Source organism: Melanerpes formicivorus, unplaced genomic scaffold (assembly GCF_026170545.1).
Source record: "Melanerpes formicivorus ecotype bairdi unplaced genomic scaffold, bMelFor1.0.p_v2 SCAF_6, whole genome shotgun sequence".
NCBI classification, from domain to species: Eukaryota; Metazoa; Chordata; class Aves; order Piciformes; family Picidae; genus Melanerpes; species Melanerpes formicivorus.
This window is the reverse complement of record NW_027142358.1, coordinates 11,521,652-11,537,326: the sequence shown is the minus strand read 5'-3', so window position 1 is coordinate 11,537,326 and position 15,675 is coordinate 11,521,652. Positions and strand designations below refer to the sequence as shown.

Genomic DNA, 15,675 nt, shown 5'->3' with positions numbered 1-15,675 from the left:
CCTTCGCAGTTTCGGTGTCAGAACTGCTCATCTTCGCAAGTCTGCCCACAGGATGGCACTTTTTATCAGGTAAGAGGCACTCACAACTGTACATACTACAGTCACTAGGGTCCTGTCAGCACTTCAATCCTAATCCAAGTTATGGAGTTTTCATAATTCCTCACCACAAGTTGCTGACACCGTGAGTAAGGCCTAAACATTTTCATTCCTTCAGAAAAAAAGCTTTAACAAATGAATAAATAGAATCCATTCAAAAGGTTTGGGGGTTTCTTTTACTTCACATTAGGCCATTTATTTATTTGTATGAGAAATGTTCTGTGGGTTGATAGCTGCGTTGGTCTGGAAGGATTAGCTAGCTGATCCTATCTCATCCTTCTAATGAGTAGCATTGGGCAGTCACTGGCGAGGGATCAGAACTGGAGAGTGTGAAACCAAAGAGTCTACATCACTGTCATATCTTTATGGAGTAAAGAGAATGTTAGCTTTTTCTAATGCTGTACACTTTCAAATCTTTTAAGATTACAAATGGAATAAAGCCCTTCACTATGGGTAGGAGTGAGCTGCTGCAGCCATGGCTGCTTCAGTAATTAGAATTATTCCAGTGTAGTGTATGTCTTTTGTGCAATTGCTTTGTAGTTTTGATTTGCAAAATCAGTGACCCTCACTGTTTCACATAGCAGTTTCAGTGAGGTGACCGCTCTCTGTCTCTGCCTGTGTGCTCTTCCATGTTGAGTATTTTTAGAGATAAATTATGTAAGCAAAGTGAAAAACATGTGAAATAGCATTTAAATGGTATGGTAGTCATATCCTATGCAGAAAACCCAAAAGAGTAATTTATTATAACAGAAATAAGGCAATTGCACATGCAAACTGCACATGGTGCTCCCTGTCTTCTCTCCTAAATGCTCCTGCTGCTGTAGAATATTTCTGGGTTTATGTTGTGATTTCTCTGCCCTCCAGTTTGTAAATCCTCAGCATATGTGCACATTTAGTTCTGGTGATCATTTCACTACCATGGTATGAAAGATTTGTTAACCTGTATAGGTATCTGCGCTTCTTTGCTTTTTGTCACTGAAGCTCGTCTCTATTGTGTTGGAAGGATGTAGTGAAATATTCTTGGGTGTAATGATAGCTTCTTTGAAAATTCATTTCCAGATTTGCAAATTACCTATGTTCCTTTGCTGTGTGGCAGAGAGATCGTTTAGCCCATAGAGCTGCTGATACAATAAGCAGTTGTGTGCTACAGAAAGTGTCAGGTATCCTAATGCAGTTAAGGGGAGAACATCAGACTTAAATAAAAAGCTGACAGAGTGGAAAAGATAGATACCTAGAAAAAAAAGCACTTGCAGCAGCCGGTGTCTCAATACCCAGGGATCCAAGCAGTTCTTTTTAATACCAGAGTATTTCTGGCTGCTACTATAGCAATAGAACCTCCATATATTAGTATATATCTGTATCTCAACTACCTGAAGGGAGGTTGCAGACAGGCAGATGGTGGTCTCTTCTCCCAGGCAGCCAGTACCAGAACAAGAGGACACAGTCTCAGGCTGTGCCAGGGGAGGTTCAGGTTGGATGTTAGGAAGAAGTTCTATACAGAGAGAGTGATTGCCCATTGGAATGGGCTGCCCAAGGATGTGGTGGAGTCACCATCATTGGAGATGTTCAGGAGGAGACTTGATGGGGTGCTTGGTGCCATGGGTTAGTTGTTTAGGTGGGTTGGATTGGTTGATGGGTTGGACACGATGATCTTGAAGGTCTCTTCCAACCTGGTTTGGTTTATTCTAAATCCCAGTTTATTCAATCAAAGTACATCATCTGTAAATAGACTTTGCTTTAGGAAGTATAACATTTCAAGATTATTTTTTCTCAGACACAGCAACAGCAGTAAGAGGAGTTGTTTCAGCACTCAAAAGGATACACGTGTCCAAAAACATAAATCATGAAACGTGTGAAAGCAGATATGGGGATTTGATGTTAATGATAAAGAATTACAAGTAACTGACTTAGAGATAAAATATAGATTTGAAGTATAGGTATGGATTTAACTGTTGAAATGTATAGAATTATTTCTTATAAATAAAACTTGATTGTTATATACATGTGTCTTAGGGATAAACTCCAGTTATTCTTAAGGAAATCTTTAATTGCATTTTTGTTGTTTTTTTCATGAATTATGTCTTCATCTTTTCTTGTCTATTTTTGTTGTTGTTTTTCTCTTGCTTTTGTTTTCAGTCTTACCCTATGGTACTTCAGTATCGACCTAGAATTGACTTCGGTTAGACCAAAGGGCCAGATCCCACTGAGATGAATCCTGCACTATTTGTTTACCCATCGACAGATTGCACAATGAATGGATGTGCCTGGATTAGGGGGACACAACCAGATTTTCAGCATGCACATAAGGACATTGTCTTTCTGAAAACTGTCAGTTACATCTCTGTTGTTTCTATTAGAGCAAGCCAAGTGCCATTCTGCTACTGAAATGTGCATAAGATAATTGTGTATCTTACGAGTGTGCTGCAAATCATAGCCAAAATCATGAAGTGTACAGTCAAGATTCAAAACTATGGAATATTTCTGCTTGCGTGTTAGAAAATTTCTCTGGTCCTAATATTGATTACACTAGCAAAATGGCAGAGTGCGCATTCCATGTGGTGTTGCGGTTTCACACACTTACTATTTTACTGAATATTGTTGTTTAAATCATAGAGTACTGTACAAAGAACTAAGGATTATACATTGAGAATATTTTGTATAGAAAGTATATTTAGAAAAGTGGTGATTGGGCCACTACTTGTTTTTTTTTTTCTTGATAAGCTTCTCATGGGTCCAGGTATAGCTCACTCATGAGTGTGCAACAGTCCTTTTGCAGTGAACAAAGATTAACTACCCATAACAGCAGACATAGAACATGGCAATTCAAACCAGTATTTTTAAATCTTCTAAGCAAATTCTGCTAATACGGCTTAAAAGCGTCACAGCCTTTGTGATTGCACTTTTCTATGGTTTCCCTAAAGATTGGAATTTGGGATAGTAGCTGGTTTTAGAAGAAGGTTTCTGGTCAGATTACATTTCTTCTAATAAATCTTTCACAGAAATTAAGTTTAAAATAATTTAAATGTCTATGGAACAAACTGAGACCAAGGCAAAATTTTCCATAATCATTACCTTTCAGAGTAAGCATTTCCTTCTAAGACTGGTTGGAGGTACAAAACATACTAAGGCAAAAGTAACATATAGCTTTAATTACATTGTATATCTCTTGTGACTGTCTGGAGTTTAGAATTCATTACATAAATTTTCATTAGTTTAAGTCACATCGTAGAACTATTTCCATAAAATTAGGAGTAATGCAATACTGAAGATAAGCAATCTGACCAAAATAATTGTTCAGGTCATTGTTATTTTTTTTTTCCCCTAAGACATAGGAGTGCTGGATAAAAAGTGATTGTTGCCTTAGGTATTGCAAACGTAATGGATCTAGTGTAGAGTGTTTACTGGGGTTGCTGGTAATGTTGCAGGGAGCATAGTAATGCATGATTTCTGTAGTCTTCCATTGTCTTTGCTCTGCTTACAAGTCAGTTGAGTTTTTTCACTTCAGATTCTTTCAGTTCAGTAACTTGAAGTTATTTCTACTTAATACACACCTGCTAGTATTGTAGATAACTATGGGTTTATGCCTTTTGCATACAGCAAAAAGGAACCAAATAATATTTTCAGAAGCTAGTATAGAGTAATGCTTGAATGAGACAAAGTGAAAATTCTATCTTTGGATCAAGTATAAAAGATAGCTGCAATCCTGTAACTCCTTTGTAAATTTATGTTCATGTACATCACTATGTTTCTGTAGGAGATATAAGCATGTTGTGGATTAAATCTGGCCCCTTTAATATTAGTAGGAGTTCTAATATTGATGACTTGAGGAATCTGTATAACAGAGTTGGGTTGAATTCCAACATTGCACTCCAAAGCCCATATGACATGCAGAAATAAAGATGCTGTCAGTAGCAGTCTGTTTTAGAAACCTGCCATTGCAGGTCAAGGTTGCACATATTGTGCAGATGCCAGTCAACCTGGGGAAGCAAAGTGTTTAGGAAGCTTCTGCTCCTTTCTTCAGGCATAGTGTGCTGATATAGGCACTGGTTTGCCCATACTGTAGATGGGAAGGGGCACACATGCTGGCTGCAGGAAGTGGTCATCTTTTTGCCCACCCAGTCTATAATGTGCTACTTGACAGAAATAAGGAGATACTCCATGTAGGAAGAGGCCTTCTCTGCAGAATCTCTAGGGGAAAATAGATTCTTTGTGTATATAGAGGTCCTCCTTATGGAGCAGCTTGGAAGAGCAGAGCATGTACTCTGATTGCAAATCATTCTTCTCCTTAGTATATACAGTTGTTTTGTATGGTAGAGATAGAATATTATTTGTAAATATTTACATACACATACAAATGACAGCTTACAGTTTTTATATATTTCACATGTTTTTATACCAGAATTTTCACTGTAGATTTCCTTGACACAAAATGCCTGGTTCAGTTTATCACAAAACTAATGGTAGTATGCTTAAGTATAATTCCTGCTTGGTTCAGGGGACAGTTTTGTTCTCACCATTTGTGCTTACCATTTTGGCAAAATTGAGCAGACTTGGTTTTAAAACAGGAGGACACGTTATCCATTTAAGCTCTCTACACAGGAATTTGCATCCACCTAATACAGCCCTTGAAATAGGACTGCTTTGTACAGGCTTCTGAATGGCAACTAATAGATTTGACTGCTTAATAATTTTATGTATTCACAATTCAGAGAACCATGAATTCTCTTGATCATAATTGGGCATAGGTTTGATTTGTGGTATTTTCTTGATGCAACTTGAAGTTAGATTAGAGAAGGAAGCATGGAAAATACTGACAGACATGATTTAATGTTCCCAGCTGAGAATCATGGCATTAAATGCATATGATCTAGCCACCTACACTTTATACATTTCTAGTTTGATGGCACAGTGCCTGAGTGCTGTTGTAGTTTAATAGTTTTTGTAGCAGTGAAGTGCTACTGGAATACGTATCTTAACTGGGCAGCTTACATATCAAAGGCATTGCCTTCTTTACAGGAAGTTTATGTCCTGTGTAGTATGTACATGCTATGTGCCTGCAGACAGCATAATTAATTCATTTGTGCCAATTAAGAACATCGGAGCAGCATAGGAATATGAGAATGCATGTACAGGTTTTCGTGTGCCAAAGATGGGATATAGTGAAATGAACACCTAAGCATTCCATTGTAAGAGCACCATATGCCATCATAGAGCAGAGGACTCTATACAGTCACGTTTTCTGAGCATTTTCATGACAAAGTGTCACCACTGCATGTTTATAAAGAATAAGAAGACAAAATAAGTGTTGCTGCCACTGTGTTTCTATGGCTTTCCTAGATCAGCAGTTTGTAGTTGCAGAGAAATAAGACCTACAAAATTCCATACTGCTACCTAACCTTCACATCTCTCATTCAGCACACTTGGTGTTTTTTGTTGGGTTTTTTTGGTGTTTTGTTTGTTTGGTTGGTTTTTTTTCTAAAAGTGAAAAACTAGTGTCTGCTTTTAACTCTGGGGTAGCTCAGTATTGAAAATCACAGGCAGCTTTTGGTTGAAAATAGCTGTATGCTGTATTTGTCTAGTAACAAATTTAAGCTAAAATTAACGAACTGAAGCCTATAATAATCAATGTGGAATGAGATGGTTGATCAAGAAATGTGTCTTCCATCGTGCATTACTACACTGCTCATAGCTAAGGGCCTAGTCCTTTAAACATATTTTTATTTGGAAGAAATGTAAAATAAGAGTACTACAATAATCCAAGTGACTCATCCTTATAGTAGGTACTGTTCATATGAAAGCTTCTGGATTTGGGGTCCTAGAAGTATGCACACTAAGAATCTTGTGCATACTCAGCTACTTGCAGTTATTATGCAAAAAAAAAATTTTAGAAAGTACTATTCTAACATTACTGTAACATTAATATAAAGCCAAGTGCCTGATTATTAATACAGAATACCTTTCAAGCCTATTATTCACATTAGGTAGGGTAATATTCACTTCTGTATTTTACCTGTGGTCTTAATATTTTCAGCAAGAAGAAGCTTTCTTCACAGGAAACATGCAGAAAAAGAAAGTGTTCTGTCAGGTGATTTAATATTGAAAAACCTTATCCCAGTAGAAACTAGATGAAAATACTTTTATATTTAAGTTATTTAATTTTCTGCATTAGAAAGCCTTGAATTCTGGACCTTGATCTTTTTTTGTCCATAAATTCCAACACTTTGACATGACTTTTCTCTTCTGCAGTTGTTGAAAACAGTTCCAGGGTATCTGCAGGAGAGAAAGATTCATCCTATTCCCTTTAGATACAAGCTATGCTCTTTTTCTCCACTGCAGACAAACGCTGCACTCCAGTGCAGAGTTTCATCATCTTTCCCATGTATAATTGTTACACATGATTTCATGAGAGAACTAAACAACTTCTCCTTCTCTGCTGTTTTCTGAGGTAGCAAAATAAGCCAGAGTTTAGCCTTTTAATTGAACTGGTCACTGAGTTGTATTGTTCCATTTGTGTTTTTTTTTTACATTTCAATATCACTGAAGACACCAAGAAGCATCCTCTCTCCAGAAAAAATATTCTTGGGAGAACTTGCAGAAAAATTCATAGCTTGCAGCCCTGCCAGATACTGTGTCTGGTAGAAATACTAAAGAACTGATAGTCGTCAAAGCCTGTCTTAAGTCCCAAAAGAAACAGATTTGGCTTTGTTTATAGAGGAGCTACATAAAGTACTGGTTAACTGCATGGACTGATCGAGCTCATTTTTATCCTGGGAAAGACCAAAGGCAATTAAGACTTGGATGACTATCCACAGCACAGATGCTTAAATCAAGAGCTTGTTTCATCACTTAACCTAGAGAGATTGGAGGCATCTCTTTGCTTCTGTCAAAAATGCATATAGATCACAGAGGCTATTCCTCTCTCATTTTGCTTCGTGTTACATTATTTTATTGTTTATTTCAGCTAAAATGTCTATTCAGGCACACTCTGTCCTGTAACTAATTCTAGGTTCTTACACGTTTTGCTCATTCCCATACTCTTCCACCCCTATCCATTTCATGCCCAAAAAGCATAAACATTGAAGAGTTACAAAGAGAAATTGCACTTGAGGAATCAGCTCATAGGTTTTGTTTGTCAGGCAACTCAAGGATTTCAGCAAAGTTTTCACAATTCTGTTTTTAATTAACTTTATCCACTTTGGACCAGGTAATGCTTCCACAAAATGTTCAGCTGAAAATATTTGTTTGAGGAAGAATTGTACTCTACTGGAGCATGTTTGAGCATGAATTCTAAGACACAAGTAGATTGGCTAGCCCTAAATGAAACGTGAAAAGGTTCCAACTGCTCAGTTGTGACTGGTTTTATCATTTGTTGGTAGTTCGGCCTTCAGACCTCATCTGAAACCTTAATCTGTAGGAATGTCCTCCAAAAACTGGTCTTAGAGTAGTAAAACATGTTTCTTCATAAGCAGATCTAACGGTTTGATTTTTTTATCTACTGTCTATACTGTCTGTCAATCAGATTAAACCATCAGGAAATTAATTAATCAATTAATTGCTGTCAGATTCTTACATCCAGGGTATGTGCCATAAACATTCTGATTTCAGGTAGGTTGAGTAAGCACATAGGTTTATTTTCCAGTAAGAAACTGAGTGTGGGTGGTAGTGAAACAGGAGGAGCTCTATAGATGGGTGAAAATGTGCAGGCTGTTTTTTTGTACTTGAAGAAGGAGACCCAGTTCTGTATGCCCAGAATGGAGGAAACATTCTAGAAAGAAAGAGTAGAAGTTTTTGTCATTGCATTGATTTGAACCAAAGAGAGGCATTAGTTTGACTTCGCATGCTTATCTGAACCATTAGATGTACTTTTCTTTGAAGTAACTTTCATGTGTATTTTTAGCAAAGGCTTCTAACAAGGTTAACAGTGTGACAGTTGACAGGATGAGGTGAACAGAAGTAGTTACTGTGTGTTTTCATTTTTCCTCATTTTAGTGAGGATAAAGTGAATTAGGAGTTGAGAGTAGGTTGCAATAATACACAAAATTGCTGCAACAGTAAAATGTTTGTGCTGCTAGTTAACATACTGAGGTTCGTATTACAAATTAAGTTGTAATGAGATGCTTACTATCAAAGTGTGAGGCATATTTTATGATGGTGTTCTGCTCCTGAGATTCTGTTTTGTATTATACTGGGTGTAGTAGACATTGTTGCTGTTGTCTCATGAATTTTGATGCAGTAAATCAAACCATGCTCCCTTTTTACTGAAAAATACCATTTACTGATTGATTTAAAATTACTCTTTTCTGTCAGATATGTAGTTTGTTCATTAAGAACAATTTAAAAATAAAAAAAGGGGAGGGGGTGTTTAAAAAAAGCCTATTTTTTATGGGTAACCTGATTGCATGATAGTTTTAAGGGACCTATTTAGTACCAAAGGTAAGGCCACCCAGAAACTGACTTGGAATAAGGCATTGCCACTTACGTGGAGTGCAGTGGTCAAGGGTTATACCTGGAATCAGTCAAGCAGAACCTAACTGGTGGTAGCTGTCTGTATCACCAGGCTGAAGGGTTAGGCACACCTAGGAGTTTCCAAGACAGGATAGAAAAGGAAAAGACAAACAGGAGAAGCATGAAGGTGGAGTTACAGACCTAGAGTAGCTCTTCAAGTGACAGCTCATGTTCCTGAAGAAAAGCACAAAGGCTTGCATTACTGATGTGTCTGCTATACCTGGCCTGTGAACTCATAACAAACTTAGTGTGCTGTCAATCCTGCAAACCTTCCAAAGCACAAAATATTCACCAAGCTACTTTTGGGTTTTCTAGTTGTAGCCTGTGATATTTTGGAAGGTGGAAAGGATAGACTTCAAGGATAATGAGAAAATACTAAATATGTTTTACAGATTTTTATAGATATTTTTTTAGCTAATGGCATTGCTATCCTTAACGTGAAACCATTGATTAGCAAGGATTCAATTATTTTACTTGTGCCGTATAAGGTAGAAAGAATAAAGAAATCCAAATATCTTGATTACCTTTCTAGGATAGTGGTTAACTAAACTGGAAAGTAATAGGGCAGTTTGATTATATAGCTGACTGAAGTTTATTTCATTCTAAAAACTGATCATATTTTCCTTTCTCAAATACAGGATTCATAGAATAAACCTGAAGCAATGCATCATCTTTCCCCTTATTGCAGACTTAACTGTTGAAAGGAAAATATTTTGCTTTTTTTTTTTTTTTAAATCAATGCAAAGCCTGAATTGTTGGATGTTCCAGGCTACTGAATAGAAGATATAGTTACTCTCAATGGAATTTTTTTTGGGATGGGGGCCTAAGTGTCCTTATATAAGCTGTGATCCAAGTTACGATAAGAAAGGAGCCTACGGTGAGCAGTAATAATGTTCTAATGCTTCCTTGCATTTGATCAGTAGTTACCGGTTTTTAATGTAACAGCCCTCACAGTACTTAGGAGCTCATAGAACATAGTGTGATATTATGTTGCTAATTTGTTTTAAAATATAAAATGTTTTAAGCTTTTTGTCAAAAGTGATAACATCGTATTACAAATAAACCTTTTTGTGGTTGTAAAATTTAGCTTATAAATCATTCAAATTGAAGTGAAAAAAACACAGGTCATTGTTAATGACAGTCTATCCTACTATTAAGAATATATGTATTTTTGTAAAGGAAAAGCACTTGTAGATATTTAATCAGTCCAATATCTATGTTAATGTTTTGGGAAAAAAAAGAAAAAAGAAAACAAAATGCTGCTTAGAGAATCACTTTTTATTTCTTTTCTTTTTTTCTTCTCTCAAATGCATTTTGCATTGATTTATGGAATGTTTGTTCTGTGTGAAGCTGTATAGTTAGTACAGCTGGGCTAAATGCATTTCTTACCTTAATCAATTGTATCTGACTATGATAATACATTTTCTGTCTGATCAGAATGCTGATTGCAAAACACAGAGTGGTGGTGCTGTTTTTCATCTTTGATATTAGCTGCATCCTGCCTTGTAACATTTCTACTTCATAATAATAATTAAAAATGCTAAGCATTTTTTTATGTTTGTGTTTTAGTGGGTGTTTTAGGGTATATTTGGCTATTTGCATTATACCTAGAAAGATATTTTACAAATTGGTGACAAAATTATACATAGAGTATTTAAAAATCATCTCCCAGAGCAAAAAAGTGTTCCAGGTTAGAGAAGTTTAATACTTACTTCCCTCCAAACTGCTTCTGGGTACATGCATGGAATATGATTGCATCAGTGAAGTTTTTGAGCATTTGCACAAATAGTGATTTTTTCAATTCAGAATAACGCTTTTCTTGTAAGATTTTGCAACTAATTGAAACCTTAACTGTATATTGATTTTAATATAGCAGATTAACAGTTTCAGTGGGAAAAAAACAGTAAAGCAAATTTTATTGAAGCACAGTAAAAAGTGGCAACCACATTTGTTTGTAGTTATTGGTGTGCATTCAAAATCTGTTTACTTATGTTGGTGGGATTCTACAAGGGTCTGCTCCATGGACCAGATGGCTGAGTTAAGCTCTTCAGCTTGACCTCAGTGGAACTACGTATCCGTATTCAGCCATGTATCTAACAACTTTAAGTGACCCAGAGTTCCCACTTGCTCAATGAATTTCCTTTCATGGTTGGCTAATGTTGTTTAAATTTCATCGTGTTTTATTACATTCCCGTAAGTAAATAAGTTTTGCAACATCGAATGTGTACTCTGGCAGTAGAATCCCATGTTAAAAACTCAGCTGAGTAAATACTTGCATATCACCCTTGTAATGGCACTATCTCATTAATATGCATGCTTCACAAAGATCTGCAAGTGATCAGGTTTTAATCTGTTTTGTGATTTGAATACTGTCTTTTTTTTCTTTGGAGCTAATTTCTGTATGAATTCATTGGGGGTTAACATCTCAGGGTCCACCGAGTAGCAGTTTAAAAACTTAAATCCATTTGTGCTGTGAGTGCAATACCAGTATTGCAGTCTTACATCTTTTAAAGAACCAAATACATTGTGTTTTGAAGTACTCTAAAAAGCACTGTAAATTTTACCCAGTTCTACCAAAGGAATGTTGTGTTGGGTTTTTTTTCAAATATGTGCTAAAGTCCTTAGAAGCCAAGTGTGGCCCTGGTAAAAATGAGATGCCTCTGAGTTAGCACTAGTGAGCAATTACGGTACTAGGGGGGTTTTGGCAAAACCTGCTTCATGACATAGAGTGAATTGTGCGTGTTCAAAGCTGAATCTACATTTGTAAGGAAGATTCTTTTGGAACAACTTGTGCAAACTCTGTAAACAGATCTTTCTAGCATCTTCTGTATTGATCGATCTGATAACGTAGTGATATTTCTCATTATGTAACTACCTGTATGGCTCAGTACCTGTGATGTTGAAGTGCTTCACGCTAATGTCAAGAATGTTCACAGCACCTTTGTAACAGCTGATAGCAAATGACAATTTGGTTTGACCTGTATGCTGCAAGATGCCTCTAGCCCAGTTGGATTAATTTTATAAAAAAATCTAGATGAGCAAGAAGTATAACTAATCTGCTTACTAGCACTGAATTGCTCCTTTCTCAAAGCAATAAATATATTCATGTTGTAACATCTGTTGTGCAGCCTACAATACAAGTTGTTTTGTTGCATTGTTTCTATATAATTTATTTTGTGCAATAAAAAAAAAACAAACTCTGGGTTTACCTGACTTCTCTCCAGTTTGTAACAATATCTGAATGAAAACATTTACTAGCCTTATTTCTTCATCAGGCAAGCATACTATCAGCTTGCAAGAATGCAAAGTAGATGTGGAACGCAGTAGTATTTTGCCTTATAGAAAAATCAGAAGGTACGTATATGATCTAGTTTTGTTCTTGGTAACATCATAAAGAGTGTTAGCATATGTTTTCATGGGTTCAAAGCCTGCCTAACACTTAAAGCTGACTGGATTTGGCACCCTGTTTGTCAAACACAGCCAGGTGAGTTACACGTTATGGCTGTGAGGCTTTTATTAAAAAGTACATTTCAGTGCTTGACAATCCCATACAGCTTCTGCCACTGGGTTTTTTAAGCCTCATTTCTTTGCTTGATACCTTGTCAGCTGTGCTTTTTTTTTTTTTTTTTCTCTGTCCCTTTTTCTGAGTTGGTGTGGTTTCGGGTAGTATTTATTGTTGGTATGGTTTCAAGTAGTATTTACTGTTCTGCGCACTTACCTTCTGGTCAGCCTTTACTATATCATTGGGGTATTTTAAATCTAAGTTAAGGTAAAATGTGCATGCAAATTGGAAGCTAGAGGATATCTGTATAAATGAGCCTTTGGTGTGAACTAAAGAATCTTCTTACTATATGCTGAGTTACTGCAAAGAAAAACAGTGGAGGGAGAGCTGTTATTCAGGAAAACCCATGCCTTTTCTCTGAGATGGTACTGTGAAACTCTGCAGTACTACTGCATGAGTTCTGAGATACAGTTCAGATTTGGAAATGATAGAAAGGGTTGTTGATTAAATTAAATTTACCCCAGACAAACCAAAGTTTTCATTCTCTTGTAAAATCCTTCTGGATACTAGCAAAAGGTAGCAGCTGCTTGTGAAGGTATATATAGTGGGTTGCACTTTGTACATATGAGTAAATGAAACAGATTTTCTATAGGATTTACTACTAATGTACTTTGCTGATACACAGGCAAAGAGCAGTTATGGCACCCCTGGCTGCTTTGTAAACTGGGCAGCAACATCAGTGCAGCTTCACTGGCCTTCTTTGCACCTTTTCCAAACATCCAGGTTTGTCAAAGATTAATGCTTTCCCTTCTTCTAATAGTGTTCCTGAGACGTAGGGTCACTCAGTGGGGAAAAAAAAAAAAGCTTTACATAATGCTTGTACATTATGCTACTACATTCTTTACGAAATAAAAATAGAATCAAAGTGCAAAATTCTGCTCCTGCAAGGTTTCCTCAAGCAAGATTTCCATTAAAAATGTTGGTGATTATTTTAAAGAATTACTGTGTCACGTAGCTAAAACCAGAATCGTGCTGGAAAAAAAACCCATGCATGGGACTAGCAACAAATGCCTGATCAGTCATAAACCCAGATTATTTTCTATTGAAGGAGAAAGGTAGGGGACAGCATATGAATTTCCCTGTTAGAACTGTCATTCAAATTGCTTTCTATCCTGATTACCTTTTCTCTTTTATTCTAGAGGAGAGATTGTGCTATGCAACACCATTACAGGCAAGAGTAATGTTTTTCAGAAGAAAAGTGATTTAGTAATCTAGTTTCCATTAAAGAAACAGAAATTTGCTGGCAGTGTGTAATATGAACACCTCACTCCAGTGGCAGACTTCCAATATCTTCATTTGGAAAGAAGACTGCTGCATTCATAATTCATAAAAGCATTGGCACCTATCCCATTAAACTAACACAGGAAGAGAAAACATTCTTGCAAAGACATTCTCTCCATCTTTTCTAAGCTATTTATAGATGAAGTTCTGTCCTTTCCTGCAGTATGCAAATAATTACAGTAAGTGCATTTATAGATACAGAAAATAATTACAGTAATTACCCTATTCTTTAGAAAAGCTGTACTTAATTCTAGCTTTGGAGACACTTTAAATTCCTTGGATTTCATTTCATCCTTTGATGATTGAAGACATACAACTTCTATGTGTCAGTGCCCCTGCAGACTTCGAGTTCTGTTGCCAGTAGCCTCTTCCAGATTTTAATGTCCTAGTACATCCACAGAACTGGCAGAACTTGTTACTAGCCAGTGTTGTTATTTTAATTTTTCTGTCTATGTCTTTCTCAAGGTAGTATGATTTTTGTCTTGACTACTTTGCAATAGGTGTTTTATTGCCATGCTTCTCCCTCTGAACTACTAAAAGTAATGCAGACATCAAGAGACTTTTCTGTGTGCTCATTTTGTCCCTGTGCAGTACCCAGCATGAAGATTTCTGAAGATCTGGAAAAGCAGGCTCAGGAAGTTTGCTGCTGCCTCTGTGTTTCATGATATTGAATTTGTAAACCACCTTATTACTCATGAAGAACTCCCAGCAGAAAAATAGCTTTGCACAGTAGATCTAATGTTCTCTCATAATAAGATAATGCACAATTATAAGAACTATGTTACTTGGGATATAAGAAGCTACTTGACTAATTCCACAGGACACAAAATTCAGCACAGTGAACTTGAAGCTGGTTCATGTGAACAGTTTGACAGTCACCAGCCTTGATGCGAAGGAATTTTATTGCAGAATATGGTGCTTGTTCAAGTGTACATCTAGGAGCTAGATTAGCTGAAAATAATAGGGGATGGAGGAGGGGAACCAACACAAAACCCAACCAACTACTAAGTATCATTGTTTATTGATTATGTCTTAGGTTTTACTGCACATATTAATTCCAGAGATTTTCTACACTACAGCATCCAGAATTGGCTGACTGGATAATGTTCATTTTCTCCAAGTTGTGGAATACAATTGAATCCATTATTGAATCCACTAGAAAGGAAGGAGATGTACTCACTATGGCCACCCCTTTGAAGCAAATGGCTTCTAGAATAGCACCTGTACTTCTAAACATGTTATTTATTTCCAGTATTAAACAGCAATTACACAGGCTTGTTTTTCTGTAAGTGTTCAGCTCAGGTGGTTGTTCTTTAGTAATGGAAATCACTGGAACAAGAAAAAAAAAAAGTCATAGATTTGTACTGATTAATAGTTCTGTGACTTGAAGCAGTCAGTCTACCCTTTTTATGTCCTGCTGACTGTCAGAATCCTTCTCAGTGTGAAGAGGTGCTTCCAGTGTACCTTGTAAAAGAATACTTCTGCTTCAGGTAAGCAAAATGTAACTGCTGCTTCTGTTTTGCAATAATTGATGCTTTGAAGAGCTCTCTGGCTAATACTTTGAGAAGGTGAATGTGCACGTTCAGAGTGTTGCCCATCTAATTTGACCATTTATCCACAGGCACATTAGAAATGTTTGGTCATTGGGGCAGGCTAGTGGAAATTTGTATTAATACCATACTAAATAAATAAATAATGCTGTATCTTACTTACAGAAGTTGTACAGTGAAGGATAAAATCTGCACTATTCTTGCTTTCAGGCAAATGCTGCTTTAATTTACTTTTTATACTTGCTATGAAAACCACAAGACATTATGTTGCCTCATGAAAACAAACATGTTATGTGGATGATCCTTTAAATAGTATTTACCTGTGTAACATGCAACATGGGTATATAGATAGACTTTTAGTGATGCTGTTAGGGAAATAGGAGGTGGCCTACTGGTAGCATGTTCTCCATGTGTTTTACAGATTGCATCCAAAACAAGAAAATCATCTGGAAAATAGATGCATACATGTCAAATGAATCCAAAGTGCTTTGTAGGTTGTTTTGAACACAAATCAGGAGTTGCTTTGCCATGGCATGTTGGCAATAGGTGAAAGTAGAATACAGCAACTTAGCACAAGAATGTAATTTAGCTACAACTGCAAAATAAGTTTTCACGGTAACAGTAATGTAAAATCAGAATTCACAATTCAATCTATTCATGCCTGTTTCCTGACTTTGGAGA

The 15,675-nt window shown here is 36.5% G+C and overlaps 1 protein-coding gene across 2 annotated transcripts in view; it reads left to right on the top strand.

Moving 5' to 3' along the window:
• The window catches only part of PCGF5 (polycomb group ring finger 5), a 64,613-nt gene extending 52,806 nt beyond the window's left edge, over positions 1-11,807 (top strand). Inside the window, exons 9-10 of one of the 2 annotated variants that reach the window (XM_068139694.1) lie at positions 10-69; positions 2,233-11,807. In XM_068139694.1, coding sequence (XP_067995795.1) covers positions 10-69; positions 2,233-2,280 — 108 coding nt within the window. In that variant the 3' untranslated portion in view covers positions 2,281-11,807. The remainder of the gene's footprint in view (positions 1-9; positions 70-2,232) is intronic. The other variant, XM_068139695.1, reaches the window with a different exon arrangement.
• Positions 11,808-15,675: the final 3,868 nt, after the last annotated feature.